Raw genomic sequence first — 24,262 nt, forward strand, 5'->3', positions numbered from 1 at the left:
ATTTCCATAATTTTCAATGAAGAATTAAGATCAAATGTGGTTTCCGCCCCTACTTTCAGTATTTCATTACTTATCTGGTTTAAAACGTTCATTTTAATTTGAGTTTCGTTGTTTTACTTTTTAAGTTTAATAACTGTTATATAACAATAACAAAGAAAGGCCAAAAAATCTGTCCAAAACTCTTTATGTTGTTATGGCTGTATGTGTTTATATAGATATAGATATAACTATTCCCAGTGGATCGTACATTCAGAAATATATTATTCCTGCATCAAAACTAAAATGAGAGGTCCTAGGCCTCTTCCAATCTAACAACTAAATAACATACAAATACAAAATGGCTGCCTTAAAATAATGTTAAAATTATGGATTTTCTAAAAGGATCCGCTGAGAATTTTCTGTTGTTATTTTTCTTGAGAAATAGTGAGAGATATATAGAGAAATTGTGGCGTCTGTTGGAGGTTAAAAACTAACTTATAAGTTCAGAAAAAAAATGAATTAAAAAAAAATGTAAAAAATAATTGAATCTGTTTACTGCGCATTAAATTGTATAAATGTCATACGGAATTCTTTATACCTCCAAAATGCAAATGCCACGGTGTGTTTGTGTCTTTTAGTGAGGGAGAAATGCAAATGGGTGTCTTAATTTCAATGCTCCTGCATGGCTTTTTTTCAATTACCAGCCTCCTTAGCCTCCAATTAATAAGTATTTGAGCTTTAACAATTGTCAATGATTTCCTGTTCGGTTTAGTTCTCCTCCTCATAGATTATATAAACAAATTTAACATTATATGCTCGTTACATTCGAATCGATTTGGATTTTGCTAGCTGCAAATACTGCGCTCATACATCGTTAATATATCAATTGTTTACTTGTAGATTGCAATTAACGTTTCATTCGCATATGCCATCAGGCCATGAGTGTATATTTGCATTATAGGTGTATAATTAGGCTATAAATATTATATTCTTCGAAAGAATTCGTTCTTTGATTCTTCCTTCTTGTTCTGTTTTGTTTTGTCAAAATTTTGAATTCCAAACAAGTCGACAATTATAACTATAAAAATTTAAAAGTGACGCTAATCTCTGACTCGGCTTCTGGCTAAAATTGTCCCTGGCTAAATTCTAAATTAGTGAAATCATCCTAAACTGGGGATAATTTAGTGTTAGACTATAGGCTATAGGCTATAGCTTCCTTTCTTTACGGATACGCAGTAATTGCTATTGGGTATCATCTCTATAAGGTTGCATCTACTCCACATGCAACTAGTACATTTGTCCTGCTTACAGACTATGTTCATAAGATATATGTAGAGTCGCGTATGTGCTTCGTTTCGATCCGGTTTGAATCGAAATGCATTCTTTTTGACTTTTGAATTTTTTACTTTCGAGGGCTATCCTAGACCAAGACGCTAAGCAAACGCATAACAAATGCGCTGATCAAACTTGAAACAAGAGAGAACGCTATAGTCGAGTTCTCCGACTATCACATACCCGTTACTCAACATTTTTCTGGCATATCGATAAAATGGGGAAAACAATAACAAAATGAAAACAAATTTTCAAAAGTGTGGGCGTGACAGTCTTGGGTGGTTTCTGGGCATTAAAGTGTGCGTGAAAATATTTAGAAACAATCTTGCGCTGCGTCTATGTCTCTGATATCTTCACGCTTAATCTCAACTTTTATAGTTTTTGCGATACTACGGACAGACAGACATAGCCAAATCGACTTGGCTATTGATCGTGATGAAGAATATATATACTTTATATGGTCGGAAACGCTTCCTCCTACCTTTTACATACTTTTCGTCGAATCTAGTATACCCTTTTACTCTACGAGTAACGGATATTATTATTTATGATTTTACGGTTTGGCTCGCTTTAAACGGCTTGCCTCACTAGCAACGCTTTACAATTTTGGTTTCCCTCCGTGAATTCGTTTTGGTTTGGGCTTTTGTGGTTTTGCTTTACGGATCGTATGAGCCTTAGGCCTTGAACAGCTGCGGAAACTCGTTCGCTATTTCCCGCACCAGCTGCTGATCGGAGGCACTGCACTCGGTCTCCTCGCAGAAGATGCGCGTGAAGATCTTCATGAGATCATGCTTGCGGTGCTGGTGCTCCTGATAGTTCGTATTGCGCAGGATGCGTCGGCACAGCTCCAAATAGCAGGGTCGCGTCTGGAACCAATAGAAGTCTATTTAGTAGGGAGCACTATAGTTGCGTGGGCTTCTGGCAGACTCACCGTACTGCCGGCATCCAAATCGGACAGCTGACGAACGACTATATCGATAAGCACCTTGATGTCGTTCGTGTAGAACATGCCCGCCGTATCTGGATGGCTGAATATGTCAATAAACATTCGCAGCACAGTGTTCATATGCTCGTTGGGGTGCTTGAGCAAGCGTGTGGGATCATCTGGTTACAATTTAAAAACAGATCGATCAAGCGTTAATGGATATGGATGGCTAACAACTTGGCTTGTTAACGTATGTATATACATATGGTATATGTATTTAATGGAATTTTACATGTACAATGCTGAAAACTCACCCTCCCGATTGAGCAAAAGTAGCAGCTTCTCTGTAAACACCTTGGCGGATGGCAGATTCTGCATACCCTCGATGATGACATTATAGGTGTGTTCGCTAAATTGCTGGTTGAATGCCAATATCAAGGCAATGACCATGTCCACCAAGACCTCCGGATTATTGCCCTCGACAATTTCCAGCAGGAAGCTGGCAAAGTGGACGCCCAAATAATCTATAATAATCACCAAAGCATAAGAAAGCAACTATTGGGTAAAAAGTTTATAGAAATTACCCTGATGATTAACCGGCATGGGCTGACCAAGTGAGAAGATAATAGTGAGCATCTTGACTAGCTGCTTGAAGCGATCCAGATTAGAGAAGTGCGTCTTCATGTCCTCGACCTGAATGGGGATGTAATGTTATACTTAGAGGTCCTTTAGGTGGCACAATCTGTGCTTCTGCTTACAATCTCCAGTGGCAGCACCGAGGTAAGCAATATATCTACTATGATATAGTCCAGATGGCAAGCAGCCGTAAAGGTCTTGAGCAGCAGTCGCTTGATAGACCAGCGCGTCTCCATCTGGTAGTACTGCACCAGATTGATGAACATCTGGTACTGATCGCAGGACATCTCGTAGCAACTTATGCTCTCATCAGCGTTGATCTGTAAGAAGTAATATATATTTAGGATTCAAATGTATTAATACTAATTTTTGAAGTACAAAGTTACAGCAATAGCTAGTCCTCACCAAAATCTCGACGAGCTCCTCAAGGAACTGAATGATGTCCTCCTCGTCCTCGTAGAGCATCCAAGTGCGTTGCTCGGTGTCGTTCTTGCAGTCTGCCAGCTGGGCAAAGAGATACTGCAACCGCTTGGCGTCGTGCGTAATGCCTAGCAGCTCCTTGGGCGTGGCCACCTTTCCAGTGACATGGACGGCCACCGCCTCCAGGTACGGATTGATGGCCCCATTGTACAGCTGCTCCAGGCTGGTTAGCACCACGCGCAACGCCTCGCAGGAGAGATCGAAGCTGAGGTTGGTGTTCCGCCGCAGGGCGTCCACAATCTGATAGACATCCGAGGACTCCACCTTAAGCTGGCCGCCTCCTGTGGCTCCCTCCTCGATTCGGGCGAGACTCAGGCCGCGTTGTCTATGCGACGGACTATCGATGCTGTCCAGCGCCTGGCTATTATCCGCACTGTCTCCGTTGGCCTGGCAAACGTCGTCACTTTGCACGACGCTGGCATCATCCGACTTGTCCGGCGCACTGTCCGCTTCCTCCTGCTGTAGCTCCTGGTGCAGGGCAGCCGTACTCCCGTTGGCCTTGCCGTTCCCGCCGTTGCTGCGCACAGCTGAGGCCGAGGCAGATGCGGAAATGGACGCCGAGGCAGTGCTACCATTTTGCGGCTTGTGCTGCTGGCTGGTGCTCATTTGGCTGGTCTCCTTGTAAGTGGTGACCACATCTTCGCTGGTCGTCGTAGTGGTCGTTGTCGTCTCCGATGGTTCTGACGTAATGCTATTGTCCTGGGCCACGTCCCCGCCGGTGGCCGCTTTGCTTGTTGAAGCCGCAGTGGGTGTGGCTGGTGCTGCTGATGGTGATGGAGCTGGTGCTGGCGGTGCTGGGAGCGGCTGTTGCTGCTGCGGCGTCTGGATGGTGCAGCTGCTGCCCTGGAACTGCATTGCGCCCATGCTGGGCGACTCGATCATGCCCTGATTCTGGGGCAGGCCGCACGATGAGCCCACCGCTGGACTGGACATGCTCTTCTTGCTCATGTCCAAACGCTGAGAGCCACCGCTGCCACCTGGCGGCGGACTGTGCTGCCTGTGCTGGGAATGAAGCTGCGTCTGGGATTGGGTGGGATGGGGATGCGAGTGCCGGTGGCTACCCTTGTCACTGTAACTGTGTGAATAGGACAGCGAGGAGTCGCCGTCGCGCTCGGAACTCTCCTGCAATATGGAAAAGAATCTTGAGTAACATTCATTATGTTAAATTTAGAATCTACCCACCGCATACAGTCGCTCCATGGTGTGCTTCTTTTCGCGCAGCCTGTCCAGTAGTTCGTCCTTGGACATGATGCCATTGATCTCATGATCCGTACACTTCTCCAGAGATTCTATTGAGGAGTTCAGAAAGCTGATGAGAAAGTCGTGCTCCACCTGTCAATATGTACATATGGTTAGTAACCTATTTTAGCCACTAGTCAAGGCCGTATTTACCTTAATCTTCATTACGTAATTGGAGGGCACAAAGCCAATGTTGCCTTTCATGCTGACCACCTGCCACCAATTGCGCTGGCGGGCGGACGTCTGGTACAGGATGAAGTACTCGCCCTCATCGAAGCTGATGGTCTTGGGATAGACCGCCTGGAAGTCGTACAGAGCCTTGAGCATTTCGATGCCGATGCCTAAACCGATGTCGTTGCCACCTCCACCACTGGCGCCACTTGCTCCTCCACCAGCGCCTTCTCCTTTCTCTGCCTCTGCTGAAATCGAATCGAAACGGATTGATTTAAAATGATTTTCCAAGCTGAAAAATCTCAAAACCCATAAGGGCGTCGACACTCACACAAGCACACGGGGAAAAACTGCAGCAGGCGCTAAAACAAAAAAAGTTAAGTTCACTGCCGAGGGCCAAACTGCGGACTGGCGACGGCGTACACTCTTATTGATGCTCCAATACTTTTTTCGTGGCACTGAACTGGACTGCACCCAACTGCTGAATTCCGCAGGACGCACACAGAGCCGTTAAAGAGGATACTCCTCGTGCTGACGGAATTTTCAATGGAGCACCCCCACACAGGAAGAGGAAAATGCAATTTTCATATTTCACTAGCGCTCGTTCGCTCTTCCTGCCTTTCCCGTTTTCGCTTTGTGCACTGCTATTAGGTCCTGCAACAACGCCTTGCGCTTTTGATCCTTTTCAGCTTACATTGTTTTCGCCACAAACACAAACACGCCCGAGAGAGCCACGTGGCTTCTGCGCTCTCCGCGCTCCTTGTTACACCGAAAAAAGCACACGTGCATTACATTTTATGCACTATTTTGATGACATTTACAGTTTGTAGCAGCTTAGCGAAAGGTCCGAGTTCAAACCCCACTTCTACCCCAAGACTCTTTTATCCTATTTTTAAATACAAGTGGAAAATTTCTTTGGGTGCCTATGTTGTTGCTGTAGTGTGAAAATCTCAACACGAACAAATTCGTTTCAAAACACAACGCCCCCTCCACTGCCCCGCCCACTCGGGCTTTCTCTCACCACGCGCGCGCATTGCGCTCTCTTTCTCTCTCTCTCTCACTGATTTTTTCTCGCATATCCTTGCCAGGGTGAACCGGTTCAGAAATTAGCCAGTGAATAGCGGCACTAATAACAGTAATATTTGTGGTCCACAAATGCTGCTTTAAATTAATGCAACCATCAGAAATATCTCCATAGATATTCATTTTCAATAAAGCGGCAATTTACTAATGGACGTCGCAGCTCAAGCAAAAGCCGCTTCCCTTCTGTTTGATCCTGACGATCCCACCGCAGCCAATGCAGTTGTTGATCAGCTTGTGTTGGGCCCTTGAGCAGTATGGTGTCACCCTGGACACGACCATCGGTGGCATACAGATTCGCGTACTTTCCCGACTTACCCTTGGCCCCTTGACTGATATTTTGCTTGGGATCCTTGGGCGGTGATGTGGGTGTCAGTTGTTTGTGGGGCGAGCGATTTTTGCCGCTGTTCCGCGGCTGTTTGCCACTCAGTAGCATCCGGCGGCAGTTTAGCAGGAACATGCGGTGCTCCTCGTTGTCCTCGCTCAGTAAATTGCCAAAGTAGCTGTCGAATTCATAGTCGTCTTTGATGTTTAGTATGGCGCTGGAAGAGATTGACCCATTGAGAAACGCATTTATTTGGATGCACAATGCACCTACGACATCATCTGATCCGTGACCACACAGTTCAGACATTTGGACAATGTGTCCTGCACGAATTTCTCCATTTTGCAGTCAAAAGGCTGGCAAATTGATAACAATTGCGAAATAACAATGTAAAAACTTTAAAAAATCAAGGGAGGCTGTTATCGGCCAACAATATCGATGTCAATCGATATCGCTGTCAGCTGTAAGTGTTAGATACCGTCTGAATGTAAACACAAATTTAAGCTTCTTTAGATAATGTTTAATGTTTCATTGACCAATTAGCAAACAGCAACTATTTTCCATTTTTCAAAGTTAAGCCTTAAACTTTTTCAAATATTTTACGATTTATAAAATGAACTAGATCATTTTAAAATGTTTATTTAATTTCAAAATCAATTACTATTCAAAATCTACTAATATCACGCGTTGTATACTTACAGATTTCAAGGATATACTATTTCATTTTCATTTTATAGAACTGAGCTAGAGGATATCCTTTCACCCAATAGGACTCTCCAAAAGGAAATCTTATTGGACATCCAATAGGACATAAGGTCGCCTGTTGCCTGATGACCTGTTAAATGCTCTCCAATTGAAAATGTAGAATTTATAAGTCTATTATTTTTCTTGTTGCTTTGATGCATCATTTTTTTTCACGAAAAATAATAATTTATACTAATTTTTTTAAACTATTTTTATTAATTTATAGAGTATTCTATTTTAAAAGTCATAAAAAGAAAAAATAATTTACTCTTAATTATGAAGCTTATAAGTTCTCAAAGAAGCATGTATTTAAGTATTTTTATTAAATTCATTTCTTTTGCTATTTAACTATAATTTTATAGTTTTAAATGATACGTTTACTCCATTTTTATGAAATGCACAATTTGTTTAGTGGACATGTTTTATAATAAATCTTCGCCATGATGTGTTTCAGTAGCTAATAATAACTATATTCTGCTTTGGCATACTATTCAGCTCCCAATCGCACATTTGGCTTTTAGACTTGATCGGATTCGAACTAAGGATTCCAAAGAAGTTAAAGATAGGCCAAAGTGGCAGAAACAAAACAGACGAGCGTTTTGCAATATGTTTTACATATTCCATTCCACTTTAATTACTGAGAAACTCCAGGAGCTTCAAATTTTGAAAATTAAACTAATAAGAATGTGTTTGAAACTGAGCCCCCAACTTAACCCTTGTTGGCCCTGGCCCTAAGTAGCGTTTTGCAGGCGGCTGTGTGAGTTTTCAGCGGGAGGTCGTCTGTAAATTATAATATTTAAGACACGAATTTAAAGAAATGGCTTAACAACTCACATATCTTGTGATCGCCGTGAACGGGCAGTAGAATATTCAGCTGCTCTGGCTTGGTGCAGACAAAGACATAAGGACTCTCCGACTCTCCATTGGGATATACCTCTCGGTACTCCTCTTGCGGCAGGCAACTGTCCACGTGGACGCAACCTAGCAGACTGCTAGTGGGATAATGACTTGGAAACTTGATATCGGGATCTGCGATTACATATAAACATATTGTATTCCTGAGAGTTAGTATTGAAAGTTCAAGCTTACCGCCGTAGAGAACCTTGTAAAAGCCCTCCATTTGGGCAATGTCTTCGGCGTTCGGCTCCTTGGAGGTGGAGGCTATCCACAGCCTACCACGGTGTTCGCTATACCACACTCGTCCCTCGTGTCTGTTGAAAAAAATAAGGTTAGATATAGAAAATCTGGAAATGGGCCTTCAACGGTACCCACTTTTTAATGCCCGCCACAAGGAGCGACGCCCAGGGCTGATGCATCGAGAGGCACTGGCGCATGTCCTGCATTTCCAGCAGCTCCTTGTCCTGCACCCGATTGTAGATCCTCTCCAGACCATCGCTGGCTGCTGCGGGAGCTGGCCAACTCTTAGATTCCTTGCTGGGTTTGTAGACCGGCGGCTTGGCCATGTCCAAATTGGGTGCGAGCGTCAAAGCGGAGTGTCCGGTGACGGAGGATGCACTCCAGTTGGATCCAATACCGGAAGCCTTGGAAACGGCCGCCAGTTCGCTGATCACCTGCTGCTCGTACTCCTTGGAGATAGTAGGTTCCTCCGGCAACTCCCGGCCAGCAAAGTCAACCCGGATTTTGCGCTTCATGCGACTACCGTGCTTTATCTCCTCCATCTCTCGGTGCAGTTTCTGGAACTTCTCCCGCTCAGCGTCGCTCAGCCACACGGAGTTCTCCTACAAATATTATTCAATATAATTCAAAGCATTTTACCAAACAATAAGTAATTTAAAGAAATAGTAGGTAATTAGTCTAGAAATGACTCGAAAAGTATTTGAATATCGGTTCTTCTCTATCGTATTGCGTGAATTCAGATTTATAGGAATAAACCCACCTGGAAGTAGTCCAGCTCATCGTCGATAACTGTGGTCCTTTTCTCGCTGTTCTTGTCGTACTCGAGCAGACGGTCCCTTTGGGCCAGGGCCTTGTCTAGCGCCTCCTTGGAGGATTCCTTGGCATTCTCCTTACCGGACTTTTTGCCTTGCTTGGGGGCGCTTCTGGAGCCGCCCTTCTCCCTCGCCGCCTTGGCCAGTTGCTGCTCCTCCTCGGGCGTGTAGACGGGAGCGCCGCAGCACATGCAAGGCCCGCTTCCCTCTTGACCGCAGACGATCCGGCCGCAGCCAAGGCAATTGTTGATCAGCTTGTGCTGGGCCGCCTGGCAGTCGCAGTGTCGCCGGCCCTTAAGCAGTATGGTGTCGCCCTGGACACGTCCATCGGTGGCATACAGATTCACATACTTTCCCGACTTACCCTTGGCCCCTTGGCTGATATTTTGCTTGGGATCCTTGGGCGGTGATGTGGGTGTAAGTTGTTTGTGGGGCGAGCGATTTTTGCCGCTGTTCCGCGGCTGTTTGCCACTCAGTAGCATCCGGCGGCAGTTTAGCAGGAACATGCGGTGCTCCTCGTTGTCCTCGCTCAGTAAATTGCCAAAGTAGCTGTCGAATTCATAGTCGTCTTTGATGTTTAGTATGGCGCTGGAAGAGATTGGCCCATTGAGAAACGCATTTATCTGGATGCACAATGTACCTACGACATCATCTGATCCGTGACCACACAGTCCAGACATTTGGACAACGTGTCCCGCACGAATTTCTCCATTTTGCAGTTAAACGGCTGGCAAATTGATTACAATTGTGAAATAACAAGGTAGAAACTTAAAAAAACTAAGGCAGGCTGTTATCGGCCTCCGCTATCGATGTCAATCGAAGAATCAGCTGTAAGTGTTGGATACCGTCTGAATGTACAAACAAATTAGACTTTTAAACTAATTTAGATAATGTTTTTAATAATAAGCTTGTTTCTGAAAATTATTATTATTAAATTGACCAATTAGCTAACAGCAACAAATTTCCTAACATCAATTGTTGGCCAACACTATTCAGAACACATGCCTAAGCAGTCGATCAAATTGCATAGTGACTAGTTAATACCCTTCAGTTCGCACGGGTTGAGTATTCATATTAGGGCTTATTGCCAAATCCTATGCATTTCAGGGAAAACAAAGGAAGGACATTAAGTAAAATGCAACATGTAGCTGCGGTATTTGAATAAATTGAGCTTCATAAAATATGAAGGAGTAAATTACAAAAGAAGCATAACAAATGCTCAACGGAACGTGAAAGCTAATGTAGACGGTCGGCGGCTTTTGCCAGGAAAGGGTATGGCGATACAAATGCAGGCCGGTGTCGCAAATAAATAAAGCCCGATTTGCAGCCAACACGAATAGTTAGTTCCCAACATGACACCATATCGCCCAGAGTTCTCCGCAGCGGAGCAGTCGCGAATCGACGCGGAATTCTCTAGATTGGCAAGTAAGTGGAGAACCATGGTGAAATACTCGCCGCAAACAGATAACGAATCTAACTATCTGTTCATTGAACAGGGAACAAGACTGTTTACCTGGATCATGCAGGCACCACTCTCTATGCCGAAAACCAGGTGACGGCCGCCGCGGAGCAACTGCAGCGGAATGTCATCTGCAATCCGCACACCTGTCGCCTTACCGGCGATTTTGTCGACCAGGTGCGATTCAAGTGAGTTCATCCGTGTCCACGAGCCATACTCCGCAATACTCCCACTGTCATTGGGTTGCCCTTGTGGGCCCTCATATACATATGTACATAGGTGCATATAGCAATCTCGTATAATATCCTTATGACCGAGAAGGGATCAATTCCCACGTATATCCCTATGAACGCTACACATATGCGGCAAACCTTCTGTAAACTACTTTTTCCAACTAACCCACTTTAAAACTCTAACCTAACTCGAACTCTAAAGCTAAAGCATGAGATTGGCCATCCATGGTCCGAATATATTTTTTCACTGCTATACATAGCGCATATGTATGTATGAATCAATTGAAAGTGAAAAAAATATCGTTTATAAGAAAACACACAACAGAAATGTGGACAAAAACAAGTTTTATATTCTATTTTTTAATAATCAAGCTCATTCAAGATAACCGAATATGTCTAACGATTCACTAAATAATTTGCAATTGGGAGAAACTTAAAATAACTTTAAAAATACTAACAAAGTAGTCTAAACGTTTGATTTTCTTGTTAGCTAAGTATTTAAAGCAACATAAAACCGATCAGAAGCTAATCCTATTACAATCCTAATCCTAATCCTTAAAATAATTGATGTTATAAAAATCCTCGTTATTGTTTATTTGTAATTATGTGTGATTAGGAAGTTTGTAGAAAAACCTCTGTTCATTTAAACTCTTTTTAGAATATTGGAATTCTTTAACACCACCGCCGAAGATTACCATGTGATATTCACGGCGAATGCCACCGCTGCCTTGTCCCTGGTGGCGGAAAACTTTGACTTTGGATCCTCTGGTGATTTCCACTTCTGCCAGGAGAACCACACCTCCGTGCTGGGAATGCGGGAAAGGGTGCGGGCCAATGGTATATATATGCTGAGGGAAAAGGAAATCTCTGGCGGAGGGGCCAAGGAAAACGGTACAGTTCACCAGGTGTCCGGGAAAACAGGAAACTCCTTGGTGACCTTTTCAGCCCAATGCAACTTTAGTGGATATAAAATTCCTCTTGATAGCATTGAAAAAATCCAAAACTACGGCTTATCCAAGCCGGGAAAACAGCTTTGGAGCGCTTTGGGAGATAAGAAGGAGCATACGCACAACGATTACTATATCTGCCTGGATGCGGCGTCTTTTGTAGCCACCAGTCCCTTGGATTTGCGGAAATACCGACCAGATTACGTGTGCCTTAGTTTCTACAAGATATTCGGTTATCCCACGGGCGTGGGAGCCCTGCTGGTGAGTCGACGTGGAGCCGAGGTCTTTCAGAAGCGTCGCTTTTTTGGCGGTGGTACCATCAACTACGCATTTCCCCATGCCATGGATTATCAACTGAGGGAGACCTTCCACCAGCGCTACGAGGACGGCACCCTGCCATTCCTATCCATTGTTGGATTGCTTGAGGGCTTTCGCACGCTGGAGAGATTGGTGCCCAAAACGGACGAGTTCAGCACCATGGAGAGGATTTCTAGGTAGGTAGATAATGATATGCCAAATGACCGTCAGACTTATCCCTCAAAAAATTGTATTTTTAGACACGTCTTTGGGCTGGCCAAGTATGTGGAAGATCAGTTACGCCAGCTACAGCATCCCAATGGTGAGCCCCTTGTCGAGCTGTACAATAAAGTGGGCTACCAAGATAAAGCCCGCCAGGGCGGCATCGTGGCCTTTAATGTGCGCACTGAATCGGGATCCTTTGTGGGATTCGGCGAGATCGCCTGTGTGGCTGCTCTGCACGGCATACTCCTGCGGACTGGATGCTTCTGCAACATCGGAGCCTGTCAATATTACCTAGGCCTTGATGAAGATGCTTTGGATTCGATATACAAGCGCGCAGGTCGCATATGCGGCGACTACTTTGATCTGGTCGATGGACAGCCGACGGGAGCGGTGCGGGTATCTTTTGGTTATATGACAACCATCCAGGACGTAGAGCAGCTGCTACAGATGCTGCGCTCCAGCTATTTGGCAACCAAGCCGCTGCAGCGAATTCAGTTCATCGAGGAACAGGCGGAGCAATTGCCGCCGTTGCTGAAGGAGCGAGTCCAGCTTTTGCGACCGAAACTGCTGCAGATGGCCATATATCCGGTGAAGTCCTGTGCCGCTTTCAAGATCGAATCACCGGGCTCCTGGCCACTAACCGATCAAGGTTTAAAATATGACCGTGAGTGGATGATCGTAGACATGAATGGCATGGCGTTGACTCAGAAACGCTGCACGGAGTTGTGCCTGATTAGGCCAGTGATTAAGGTCGACCAATTGGAGCTGCAGTTCGGAGACAATTCCCATTTCTCGGTGCCCCTTTCACTGGAGGACCAGGCAGCTGATTCAGCGAAATGCGTAAGCAAGGTGTGTCGTCAGCCCGTGGAAGGTTTGGATTGCGGCGATGCAGTTGCCCAGTGGTTAAGCGAAAATCTGGGCTTAGAGGGCCTCCGTTTGCTCCGGCAATCGGGCCAGAGAAACTCTTCCAAGGATCAACAGAAGCTGAGTCTTGTTAATCAGGCCCAGTTCTTGCTGCTAAACAGGTCTTCCGTGCGATCGCTCCAATTTGAAGAGCCTCTCGATGAGACTGTGGATCGTTTTCGGGCCAATATCATCATCGATACGGGTAGTGCCTTTGAGGAGCTTACCTACAAGGCCCTGTCCATTGGGGGAATTCAATTCCAGGTGGAGGGTCCCTGCCAGCGCTGCGACATGATCTGCATAAACCAAAGGACAGGCGAACGGTCTCCGGAAACCTTGACCACCATATCCCGCTTGCAAAAGGGTCGCATGCGATTCGGCATCTATATCACGAGGATCCCCCCGGACACAAAAGATCTGGAGCCCAAGGAGCAGCACATGACCTGCGGCGATGTTGTCATTGTGGAATAAGCTCTACTCAATCTTTTCACACACAAAATTTGGGTCGTTGCCGATAGAGGTTGTTTACAGTATATAGTTTTAGCATAGGATTGCATAACGCTCTTTATTTGGTAATTCTCTAATACCATACATCACATTTCGCATTTAGTTCGTTTTGAAGTACTTCTGTAATAGGAATACGCAAACATTCTTAAAGAAACATTCACGATAGCTTAAGTTAAAAGTAACCGGATACCTCTTGCCAGTGTCTTAAGCCTTTAAAAGGCCCTAATTGCAAAATAAACACATTCAAATCGATTTGTATATGCCAACGTTCTTGGAAAGGGCAATCGACCCTCAACACCGGGGTAAATAAATGCCACAATCGGGCGCTCATAATTTGATGAAGTGACGAGTAGGCCCAACGAAACATGATTATTAACATTGATTATATTAATTATATATTACATTTTTTAAGAAAAATATTCAACTTGGCATCGTATAGACTTGGCATATAAATTAAAAAATATATTTTCTTGATACGATCAGAAACTATCCATTAAATTACGATAGCTTGAAAGTGGTAAGGGGTAATACATTAATACACCAGAAGTTCAATGGGTTCATTTATATTCATTAACTTAACGTATTCTTCTTGATACTCAAAAGGTTATTCTAAAGCCGTACGGATTTATTTGTTTGGTTTATTTATTTATTTATATAAAGCAAACTTACGATTGGAATCCGAAGCAAACTAACTGGTAAACTAACACTAGCATCCATGGACTACAGCTAAATTTGTCCAATATATGTACAATTTTAAATTTCCGTGGGCTGACAGCCCTGTTTTGATAGCCCATCAATCGATAGGCAGATAGTCGCGCTGTTGCGTCGATAGACGGGCAAATCAGCGCAGCGACGTCAACCGAGACAGCGACGCCGGCAGAGCAGAGACCTATCGCACTGGTGAGCAGAGCGGAAAAGCTGCTGTATGGCGGAAAAACAACAACTGGCACAATAAGTAATAAAATCAAAAATAAACAAATGGCAAAAGGAGCAATAAATATACAAAATAATACTGATTAAACGCTGCGGTACCACACACATACACACAAAAAGCGAAACGCAAAAGAGGGAGGAGCAGTCGAAAAGTATGCAGCAAAAATGTGAATAACTACACACAACAAATCAGCAGCATCATCACACACACTTTGTTGTTGTTATATAAGTGTGTGCGTGAGCGGGAGTGTGTGCGTGCTTAGTAGTAAAAATGTAGCAAAACTACAATTGCAACTCAACAAGCCTAACCAAGCTAAAAAATGAGACAACGAATCTAAGAAAATTTTTGATACAACAATTTTTGTTAGTAAGCGTAAAAGAAGAAAACACAAAGGAAAGCAAAAGGAAACAAGCAGCTGGCAGAGAGAGAGAAACAATTTGACCCAAGCATTAAAGCCCAGCGAGCAAAAGAGAGCGATTGAGAGCGCCACCATCAACCACCAATACAGATGAACATGCTACACAGTTTCAGCGGCGGCGGCGCCGGCAGCGCTGCCAACGCCTCTGGCGACGTCAGCAACGGTGAGTGAGAAACAGTTACTGTTCTTGTACATCTCCTTTCCCTTTTCCCCCGTACACTGAGCGAAAAATGCACATGAGGTGACAATCAGATAGTTAGTCTGGAGTACGGCATTGAATCTCTTGATCTCTTAAATTTTTATAAAGATGCAGACAATTCATAAAGATTCAAAAACTCGTTTTAAGAAATCAAGCTTATATTTAGTTACTTTAATTTAAGGACCTTAAAATTGACTTCTGCTTTGCATTATTTACGTACCACAATGTTTTGGAAAGTGAACGCTACTTGTTTTCAGTGTTAATATTTTGGCAACAACAAACGTGGCAAATACCAATTACATATAATGCATACACACACATATTTACCAATGCCAAAATGCCAGGACTTTTGTCAGCGTGTGTGTGCTTTTTATTTGTTGTTTTTGGCGTTGATGCGTAGGAGGTGCGAAAGTGAAATGATTTGGCGTCGTTTCTGCAAGAAAAGCTGGAAAAGGACTCAAATATATGAGTACAGTGGGACCGCACTACATGTGCTTAATACATTTTCAAGAATGAATAAAAGTAAAACGTATTTAGGAGCAACTTTAATTGCCCGAGCAATTTTAAGACACATCATTTATGAAGTCATTGGCTTAAATAGTTCCCCAAGTTCCCATAATTTGACTTCATTTTAGTGAAATAATTCTTGCAGAGATCGTTGCGTGTTGAAAGCTAAGGCGAACGAAAACTTTAGTAATTGCTTCAATAAAATCGAGAGGTTGGTGTTGTGCGGAGAAAAAGCGGAATAGACGCGTACACATACATGTGTATTAATTCCATCGCCTTGGACTCCAACTTTCTGAACAATACTTTGCGATTGAGTTAACTTGAGTGTGGCGATACATCATAGAAGTTAGCCGTGAGTTGAAATGGAAATGATTTGCTTTATTTATTAAGAGCGCTTTTGTCGGATCGAACTTTGAGTGAGAGATACAAATAATGGTAATTGATATTGTTTTTAACGAGCTAGGGGACGTATAATACAGTACAGCTGTTTTTAATTAACTGAAGTCCAATTAATGTCCTCTTTTGCCGCCATTGCCATCAGAAGAGTCTGCGTTTGGCATTTCCGCGGTAATCACTTTCTGGACTTTTATGCCATTATATGTATATGCCGGAAATTGTGGTAATCTCTGGCCACAACTGCGCGTGGCGGCTTAATATTTAAAAAGTGAAACGCAAAATGGTGCAGCAGACAGCAATCTGGTGGATCGCAGTTGATGCCGCTCTAATTGCCTCTAATCCACTGACCATGCGAAATGCAAAGTTCACGGCCAATAGGTCAATTTGCCGATAATCTGCTGCTTGTCTTCGCCGTTCATCCGGCCCTTACCTTTCTGCGCCCGGCTAATTGGCCATATATAGCGTGTCCGTATCGCACATTCGTACAAACATATATATCGCATATAGCGACCCTTAGTGGCGGACGGTACCAGTAATTGCATTACGTAGTTCGATGCGATTACGGTCGCTTAGTTCCACGGACGACGCCCCTCCCACAGGCTGCCCTTTTATTTGAAAGCCATCAAATTGCCCGGCAATTAATGTAATCAGGGGAACGCGCTGAATGTCCGGGTTTCTTTTCTCACATTTACCATTCAGACACTGTTCGCTCAATCGTCTAAGTCTATTGAATACCTATAACAGAACTTCCTTTCGTTTGTCCATTGCCTATGAACATCTTTGGATTTATTTAATATATTTCAAAGAATATATATTTTTCCCTCAGTGCTTTTTGTGGCTACCAATTATGAAGACGTTCTAATATTTATGGCATTATTAGAAAGGCATTGAGGAATACAAAAATCGTAGCATACTTGGCCGGGCGGTATATGAGCAATAATTTATAACGTATACGCACTGTTGCATTTACTTAAATTAAGTTACAAATTCATTTGCTATTAATTGTGCTTAAATGAGTAGTAGCTATTTAGCTGAACTGCAATTTTATGTATTTTTAATAAACGTATATTAAAATGTAGGAAAATTAAAAAATTTTAAACATTTAAATCGAAATGTTATTTGTTGTAATATAACAAGCTAGACAATTTAGGGACTTCTACCTAAGAAATCGTCCTTGCAATCCCATTATTAAATTCCCGTTTTATTTGTTTGTGCGCGGTGAAAAGTGCACACACACACACACACACAAAGATGTTGGCGAACGTGTGTGTAGCGTCTTTTGTTGGGTAACGGTAACAAACATATGTTTGAGCAATATGGCTGCCCTGGCTGGGATTTAATCGTGTGTGTGTGTATGTGTGAGGGACCCTCCCATGTCGTCTTTTTTGTTATTGTGTTACTGGCAAATTAAAGAGCGACTACAAACACACACAGACACACACACGTTCTCCATCCCTCTCTGCAAAAAGAGAGCGTAGGGAGAGTGAGAGTGTGAGAGAGCGAGGCTTCGCTGAAAGCAGCGTCTCATTTGCTGTCTCTTTTTGCCCTTCGTCCTGTCATCAGCTGTTTTATGTTGTTCAGGGTCAAGTGTATGCGTGTGCGTGCGCCTGTTTTGTGTATTGGTAGCGTCGCAGGTGTTGCCCTCTCCCTCTCTCTCGCCCTTTCGTCCGTCTCGCTCTGTTGTTGTAGGTTAGAATTCAAGGAAGTTTTTTAGCATCGAGTCAAGGTTACTACACACACACACACGCAAACAGCCGCACTCTCCACACACACACACAACCACATACACACCGCAGTCTTGTTTATCGCAATGTTTCACTGAAATTGCTGAGGGAATTGAAAATAAACAACTTAGTGCATGTGTCGATGTGCCCGAATGCACTTCGCATTTTCCTGCCGCCTCCTCGCGCATTTCCAATGTGGTTTCTACAGGCAAAGCCCGGTATGTTGTGTAGTTAGAATGATAAGAAAATGTGGTATATGTACGTCTCCGAAACCGAAATGAAGTGACTTGTATTGATGAAAATGTGGTATCAGCTTGGAGCATTTATTTAAAACGATTTGTTATCGGTATGCGTTAAAAAATTCCAAAATCTTCTTCTCTTTTTATTGCAAAGGAATTTTCACTTGCAATAGAAACAGCATTTTTAAAATCGCAATTAAAATTAAATATGTTGAATGCCTAAATGCGTAATAATCTTGGCAGTCCAATGAAAATTGTCACCAATAACTTAATTTTTTCCAAATTTATTTAGATTTCTTTTATTTTTGATTTTGGAATTTAAGACTTTTAGTTTCTGTGCTTGACTGTGCAACGTTGGTGTTTTAAACTGCTCACAGAACTGTTGCAATCTCTTCTAAAGTTTCTCTTATCGATTTTGGCGCTGCTCGACTTCGGGTCCTTCCTAGTCCTGGCTCTCGAGTCCTGGTTTCTGTGCTGTGGATCCGCGACATTGGAGGTCCATGTCACGTAGCAGCGTAAATCCTTTATTTCCATTCTAATTAGAAGCCCACCCTGCCTCCGGCCTGCTTCCTGCCTCTTATACATTCTTGGCCTGCCCCACTTCGTGGTGGATTCATCCTATTAGCATATTTGTATATAGAGCGGGACGATGCCGGGACGTTTACAGTGAGTGTAGAAATTAAAGGGCTCTAAAGAAGCTTTCTTCATGGATTTTGTTCAATGCGTTTTATTTTTATTTCAGGGCGCAACAGGTTATCACTTTAGCGTGATTTCCTGAAAGTAACGCAACAAAATTAAATACTAGATGGTTTTTTTTCTTTGTACTTTATCAGCAAGTTGTGTGCAAGCTTATGACTTTTTAGGAAAAACCATTTTTCTACTGAACTCTTAACGTTCTTGATTTAAAAGTTACGCTTACACTGTGTTCAGTAATATGTACATATATGCACTAAGAAGTATTCATTTTAGTCGTTAAATATTACAGCTCATTAACAGGCTTTGTACTACTTCATAATATTTGAAATCAATAATTTCTTTTATACTTTTAAATTGATTGAAAAGATCATACATTTCGCATAGGTTCGGCCATACATACAGTTACTAACAACGATCATGTTCAGTTCATAAATATTTCAACTCTTACAGATTTTACGACAATTTGTAGTATTTAAAATAAAAGTTGGTTTCCTTCTGTTGAATTGATCGAAAAGTTGATAAATTACGCATACGCACTGTGTGCGGCCATACATTTATGTACTAATAAATGCTGGTACATGGGGGCAGTGAGGCATAGGGACGATTTTGTGCACAGAAGCAAACGAAACAAAAATTGACAGCGATGACAAAATGATTCTCGTCGCTCGGTAGACTCCAGAAGCAAACGCAATCCCAGACGAGTTGGGGGCAGGACATTGGACATTGGGCATTGGGCATTGGGCACTGAACACTGGGATGTGGGATGTGGAAACTGGGTAGGTTAATGCCAAGAATGGGGAGGGTTCCATGCAGGGGAGGGCGGCACTGCGGCATGTACAATCAATCAAAGCACATTTATCGGGCCTCCGTTACGAGTGCTCTGTGGGGAAAGAGAAGTGGGAGTGGGAGTGCCATGTCGGTCGTTAGGAGAGGTCCTGGGATTATCAATAACCGCACGAAGGCAAATATGTAATTTCCCATTTGGTGGACAATATGCCCCTCTTGCGTCCCGATTTCGGTCGTTTAGCCGTTGTCTATGTTAAGTGTGCTCAGTTGAAAACCACGAATTCCATTTACAAGTGGGAGCAATTGCAACCCACAGACACTTGGTCGCTTGGAAAAAGGAATAGTTATAAAGGATACAATTGTTCGAATTTACTATATTACTTAATATATCAAAATTTAAGTACGACTTTCCTTGCTATCCATTATTCAGCGGAAACCGAACTGAAGGAGCGGCTGATAGCCAGCGTGAAGAAGGAGGTGAAGCAGCTGATGGAGGAGGCGGTGACCAAGAAGTACGTGCACGAGGAGAGCAGCTCGGTGACCTCGTTGTGCGGCGCTGTGGAGGCCTGTTTGAGCCACGGCTTGCGCAGGAGGGCTCTGGGGCTGTTCAAGACCTCCTCGACAACGGCGCTGATCCAGAAGATAGCCAAGATCTGCCCGGAGGCGGACTACGTGAGTCGTCGGCTCCTCGAGCTGGAACTCGCACAGGAGTCGCACGCGGTGAGCGGCAAGCGATCCTCCTCCAGCAGCGACAGCATCATCAAGCCCAAGCTCCTGAGCAAGGGCAGCGGGAGCAGCAACTCAGTGACCACCATCAACACGGTCTCCAATGGAGCGGGACCTGGAGGCGGAGTCGGGGCCAGTGCCCCGTTGGGCAAGTACCTGTGGATTCGACTGGCTCTGCACGAGAAACGACTGGCCAAGATCATCGAACACCTGGTCAGCAACGCCAACAGCTACTACGATCGCGAGGCGCTGGTCGCCGATCCCGACTACGGCTCCATCCTGAGCTCCCTGCTGGTGGGTCCTTGTGCCCTCGAGTTCACCCGGGCCAAGACTGCCGACCACTACTGGTCCGATCCCTGTGCCGATGAGCTGGTGAGTGATAATAATCAGACTTAAAGGGAATACGAGATTGTCATGTCCGTTTGTCCGTTTACCTGTCCGTCCGTATAAACGTAAACACCTCGCAAATCGGACTATTATTAATTATTAAATATTGCATTCTATTAAATTATTGTATATAAATGCATCAAGGGTTGACTGAAATCCATTGAAAATATATTGCATATGTTGGACAAATGTCATATAGAAGATAGCATTCATGGAAGGGATTGGTTTTTGATGAATTGTTGCATTTCTAAAGTTATTTTTTGTGACCTCCGCCGAATCGCAGGTGCAGCGCCACAGGATCAGCTCGGGCAACCGGACGCCACCCACCACCCACCGGCCGATCATCAACTTCAAGCGCAGCCTGCACACCAGTTCCGAGGACACGAGCAGTGGCTCCTTCAAGGCCTGCTCGCCGGCGAGCGTGGCCAAGGACTATGTGGAGTCGCTGCACCAGAACTCGAGGACCACGCTGCTCTACGGCAAGAACAACGTACTGGTGCTGCCCAAGGACGTGTCCGAGCCCATGCCGGGATACCTCAGCCTGCACCAGAGCATCCAGTCGCTGACGATCAAGTGGACGCCCAACCAGCTGATGAATGGCTACAACGACGGCGACGGCGGCGACAAGAGCTTCTACTGGAGCTACGCCCTGAACATTAACGTGGACGAGATTGTCTATGTGCACTGTCACCAGAACCGCGGCGGCGACACCGGCGGCACTATCATCCTGGTGGGTCAGGACGGCGTCCAGCGGCCGCCCATTCACTTCCCTGAAGGCGGGCACCTTCAGGCGTTCCTCAGCTGTCTGGAAACGGGTCTCCTGCCACATGGCCAGCTGGATCCGCCGCTCTGGTCACAGCGCGGCATTGGCAAGCTGTTCCCTTGGCCCAAGAGCGTGAGGCGACACATCCTGCCCTCCGTGATGGAGGCTGGCGGTTCCGCGGCCGACGAGACGCCCATCGACTATGTGTTCCGTGTGGTCAGCAAGTGCCAGCACGAGGAGTTCTGTAAGAGTAGTCTAACCCATTTCGAATGCACTTGGTCCGCTAATGTAATCTTGTGCTGTACTTACCAGTGGCCAGCCATCCCATCCTGGAGCTGGGGCGATCGAGTCCGCGGCGAAAGCACCTCGGCAGCTGCTCCACCACCGGCAGCAGCGACTGCTCCAGCAAAAGCCTCTCCATCGACCAGAGCAGCTGCGAAACGCCGCTGATCCAGGCCAGCCAGAGCACCAGCATCGAGCTGGTCTGCTCCACCATGCGTCGGCAGATCATCTCCAGGGCCTTCTACGGCTGGCTGGCCTACTGTCGCCACCTCTCCACAGTCCGCACCCACTTGTCCGGGCTGGTCAACGGCCGCATCATGCCTGATCGTGAGTTGTGGTTTCTTTCTCTTCTAGATGCTTGAAATCGTCTGGAAAATTCCAACAATTGTAATCTAGTTTCTTCTGGAAAGTAGCATACAAAACAGCTTACCTTCTGTTTGGGTATTTCAAACTAATATGTTGTTTCATCCGTCTCCAGTGGCCGCGGACGAGGAGGGTCTGACCCGTGAAAAGTGGCTGGCAATGCACGAGGATGGGGTGATCACCGGCGATTTGGAGCTGTATCGCCTCGTTTACTTTGGCGGCGTGGAGCCGGAGTTGCGCAAGGAGGTGTGGCCCTACCTTTTGGGGCACTACGCCTTTGGCTCCACAACGGAGGAGCGGAGAAAGCAGGACCAGACCTGCAAGCACTACTACGAGACGACGATGAGCGAGTGGCTGGCTGTGGAGGCCATAGTGCGTCAGCGGGAAAAGGAGAAGACGGCCCTCGCCGTGGCCAAATTGAGTGCTGAGCAGGCGCGTCTAGCGGCCAATGCCGCTAGCTCCTCGAATCCCCACCAGAAACTCACTAACGGCAGCCAACCGTTGAAGCTTGAGCATGGGAACGGCGAGGATGATCAGGAGCAGCTAGTCCTGGACGAAGGCGAAAATGATGTGTTTGATGATAATGACTTTTCGGATATTTCCGATCCAGGTGATTTGTTTGATGAGCCGGAATTGGGCCAGGAGGCCGAGGAGCAGGAGCACATTCACCCCGAGGAGGAGGTCTTTGAAAAGGAAGACCAGGAGGATCAGGAGGATCAGGATGATCAAGAGGAACAGGAGGATCTGGAGGATCAGGAGGATCAGGAGGACCAGGAGGACGATGATCAACGCGAGATGCCACGACTCAGCGAGCAACTTGTTCTGGAGTTCCAAAACATAGACAATATGGAACCACTGCGTCTGCAGGAGAACTGCTTCGCCGATTCCGAGACCGAAAACGATCTGGGATTGGGTCTGGACAGCAGCGGCAATATCCTGATGCTGAGTATCAAGAGCTCCCCGTCGACGAGCAGCTATGAGACGGTGGGCAACGAGTTCGTCGACATGGCAGAGGCCAAGCTGGAGGAGGAGGAGCACCCCGGGCAACTAAGCAAGTTCCACAGCGCCGACGACGTGAGGCTGGACAACCAGGATGAGGAGGAATCATCGCAGCCGGCCACTGCGGTCATTATAACGGAGGCTGCTTCGCTGGACGCCTTGGACGACGATCCCACCGAGGAGTTTACCTCGAGGAAGACCAGCCTGATGTCGCCCCTAAACGAGGACATCACGGTGGTGGCCTCGTTGGATGCTCTGCAGGAGCCCAAGTCCGCCTGCGTCTCGCCAGCCAGCTCGAACGGAGGTGTCTACAGCGTGGAGCTGCTGGAGCAGTTCGGGCTGAATCTGCACCGGATCGAGAAGGACGTGCAGCGGTGCGACAGGAACTACTGGTACTTCGCCAACGAGAACCTGGACAAGCTGCGCAACGTGATCTCCACGTACGTGTGGGAGCACCTGGACGTGGGCTACATGCAGGGCATGTGCGACCTGGTGGCTCCCCTTCTGGTCATCTTCGACGACGAGTCGCTCAGCTACAGCTGCTTCTGCAAGCTGATGGAGCGCATGATCGAGAACTTTCCCAGCGGCGGGGCGATGGACATGCACTTTGCCAACATGAGGTGAGTTGAGTGCTTCTGGATTCTGGAGTGCTTCTAATGGACTAATCCCCCACTTCGCGTAGGTCCCTCATCCAGATCCTCGACTCGGAGATGTACGACCTGATGGACTCGAACGGCGACTACACGCACTTCTACTTCTGCTACAGGTGGTTCCTGCTGGACTTCAAGAGGGAGCTCGTCTACGACGACGTCTTCGCCACCTGGGAGGTGATCTGGGCGGCCAAGCACATCGCCTCCGGCCACTTCGTCCTCTTCCTGGCCCTGGCCCTGTTGGAGACCTATCGCGACATCATCCTCTCGAACAGCATGGACTTCACCGACGTCATCAAATTCTTTAATGGTGGGATGCATGCCCCATACACCTCATAAGTAAAATTCTACCAATTCTATGTGGTTATTTTGGTTTCAGAAATGGCGGAGCGGCACAACGCCCAGTCGATCCTGCAGCTGTCCAGGAGCCTGGTCCTCCAGCTTCAGACCATCATCGAGAACAAGTAGACGTGGACGGACACATCGTCAGCCATCAGTAAACCATCGCCAGTTCCTGGAGACCTCAGTTGCCGATCAGTATTGAGCATGCGACGTACTAAGTTGTTAGCACCTAGAACCTAGAATCGTAGAATCGCAGTTAGAAAGCGCTTGGGGGTGTATAACCAGCCACAAAGCATAACATACCACTTACCCACTAACGTATGCCCTACAACATATATACATAACATATAACATATAACCCATAACATATAACATATGACATACCTGCACCCTAGAAATTGCAATTAGCTGGGATTTTGG

At 45.6% G+C, this 24,262-nt stretch overlaps 4 protein-coding genes across 8 annotated transcripts; 2 read left to right on the forward strand and 2 right to left on the reverse strand.

The window, feature by feature from the left end:
• Window positions 1-1,559: 1,559 nt before the first annotated feature.
• Window positions 1,560-6,643, reverse strand: LOC6551740 (NCK-interacting protein with SH3 domain). 4 transcript variants are annotated; one of them, XM_026982439.1, is made up of 10 exons: window positions 6,441-6,643; window positions 6,161-6,384; window positions 4,745-5,007; window positions 4,535-4,684; window positions 3,278-4,474; window positions 2,995-3,192; window positions 2,821-2,929; window positions 2,551-2,760; window positions 2,243-2,415; window positions 1,560-2,177 (listed from the first exon to the last, which is right to left on the reverse strand). In XM_026982439.1, the coding sequence occupies exons 1-10, from the start codon at window positions 6,506-6,508 to the stop codon at window positions 1,986-1,988; spliced, it is 2,784 nt and encodes a 927-aa protein (XP_026838240.1). In that variant the 5' UTR covers window positions 6,509-6,643; the 3' UTR covers window positions 1,560-1,985. The 4 variants fall into 4 exon arrangements, with proteins under 4 accessions (XP_026838240.1, XP_026838239.1, XP_001978611.2 ...); XM_026982438.1 differs by having other exon boundaries at window positions 4,745-5,010; XM_001978575.3 differs by lacking the exons at window positions 6,161-6,384; window positions 6,441-6,643 and adding an exon at window positions 5,094-5,946.
• Window positions 6,644-7,156: 513 nt separating this feature from the next.
• Window positions 7,157-9,708, reverse strand: LOC6551741 (activating signal cointegrator 1). The gene is made up of 6 exons (XM_001978576.3): window positions 9,505-9,708; window positions 8,809-9,448; window positions 8,184-8,650; window positions 8,001-8,122; window positions 7,746-7,940; window positions 7,157-7,691 (listed from the first exon to the last, which is right to left on the reverse strand). Exons 1-6 carry the CDS (start codon window positions 9,570-9,572, stop codon window positions 7,621-7,623), a joined length of 1,563 nt encoding a protein of 520 aa, XP_001978612.1. The 5' UTR covers window positions 9,573-9,708; the 3' UTR covers window positions 7,157-7,620.
• A 309-nt stretch (window positions 9,709-10,017) lies between these two features.
• LOC6549751 (molybdenum cofactor sulfurase) lies at window positions 10,018-13,683 on the forward strand. Its single transcript, XM_001978577.3, has 4 exons — window positions 10,018-10,285; window positions 10,357-10,507; window positions 11,211-11,993; window positions 12,057-13,683. The coding sequence occupies exons 1-4, from the start codon at window positions 10,213-10,215 to the stop codon at window positions 13,393-13,395; spliced, it is 2,346 nt and encodes a 781-aa protein (XP_001978613.1). The 5' UTR covers window positions 10,018-10,212; the 3' UTR covers window positions 13,396-13,683.
• A 549-nt stretch (window positions 13,684-14,232) lies between these two features.
• On the forward strand, window positions 14,233-24,197 carry LOC6549752 (small G protein signaling modulator 2). Of its 2 annotated transcripts, none has more exons than XM_026982436.1 (7): window positions 14,233-14,946; window positions 19,761-20,428; window positions 20,727-21,450; window positions 21,519-21,815; window positions 21,967-23,470; window positions 23,533-23,810; window positions 23,880-24,197. In XM_026982436.1, the coding sequence occupies exons 1-7, from the start codon at window positions 14,874-14,876 to the stop codon at window positions 23,966-23,968; spliced, it is 3,633 nt and encodes a 1,210-aa protein (XP_026838237.1). In that variant the 5' UTR covers window positions 14,233-14,873; the 3' UTR covers window positions 23,969-24,197. The 2 variants fall into 2 exon arrangements, with proteins under 2 accessions (XP_026838237.1, XP_026838238.1); XM_026982437.1 differs by lacking the exon at window positions 14,233-14,946 and adding an exon at window positions 17,760-17,827.
• Window positions 24,198-24,262: the final 65 nt, after the last annotated feature.

This window comes from Drosophila erecta, unplaced genomic scaffold (genome assembly GCF_003286155.1).
Source record: "Drosophila erecta strain 14021-0224.00,06,07 unplaced genomic scaffold, DereRS2 tig00000126-arrow-pilon, whole genome shotgun sequence".
NCBI classification, from domain to species: domain Eukaryota; kingdom Metazoa; phylum Arthropoda; class Insecta; order Diptera; family Drosophilidae; genus Drosophila; species Drosophila erecta.

Excerpts from the sequence above, each read along its gene's own strand:
- LOC6551741 (XM_001978576.3), bottom strand. The coding sequence starts at position 9,572 with ATGGAGAAATTCGTGCGGGACACGTTGTCCAAATGTCTGGACTGTGTG. Across the intron at positions 9,449-9,504 it reads GTCACGGATCAGATGATGTC|CGCCATACTAAACATCAAAG; the intron begins GTAGGTACATTG and ends AATCTCTTCCAG. Across the intron at positions 7,941-8,000 it reads TTACAAGGTTCTCTACGGCG|ATCCCGATATCAAGTTTCCA; the intron begins GTAAGCTTGAAC and ends ATGTAATCGCAG.
- LOC6551740 (XM_026982438.1), bottom strand. The coding sequence starts at position 6,508 with ATGGAGAAATTCGTGCAGGACACATTGTCCAAATGTCTGAACTGTGTG. Across the intron at positions 3,193-3,277 it reads AGGAGCTCGTCGAGATTTTG|ATCAACGCTGATGAGAGCAT; the intron begins GTGAGGACTAGC and ends TACTTCTTACAG. Across the intron at positions 2,178-2,242 it reads ATTTGGATGCCGGCAGTACG|ACGCGACCCTGCTATTTGGA; the intron begins GTGAGTCTGCCA and ends TATTGGTTCCAG.
- LOC6549752 (XM_026982436.1), top strand. The coding sequence starts at position 14,874 with ATGAACATGCTACACAGTTTCAGCGGCGGCGGCGCCGGCAGCGCTGCC. Across the intron at positions 20,429-20,726 it reads ATCCCTGTGCCGATGAGCTG|GTGCAGCGCCACAGGATCAG; the intron begins GTGAGTGATAAT and ends GCCGAATCGCAG. Across the intron at positions 23,471-23,532 it reads ATGCACTTTGCCAACATGAG|GTCCCTCATCCAGATCCTCG; the intron begins GTGAGTTGAGTG and ends CACTTCGCGTAG.
- LOC6549751 (XM_001978577.3), top strand. The coding sequence starts at position 10,213 with ATGACACCATATCGCCCAGAGTTCTCCGCAGCGGAGCAGTCGCGAATC. Across the intron at positions 10,286-10,356 it reads GGAATTCTCTAGATTGGCAA|GGAACAAGACTGTTTACCTG; the intron begins GTAAGTGGAGAA and ends TTCATTGAACAG. Across the intron at positions 10,508-11,210 it reads GTCGACCAGGTGCGATTCAA|AATATTGGAATTCTTTAACA; the intron begins GTGAGTTCATCC and ends AACTCTTTTTAG.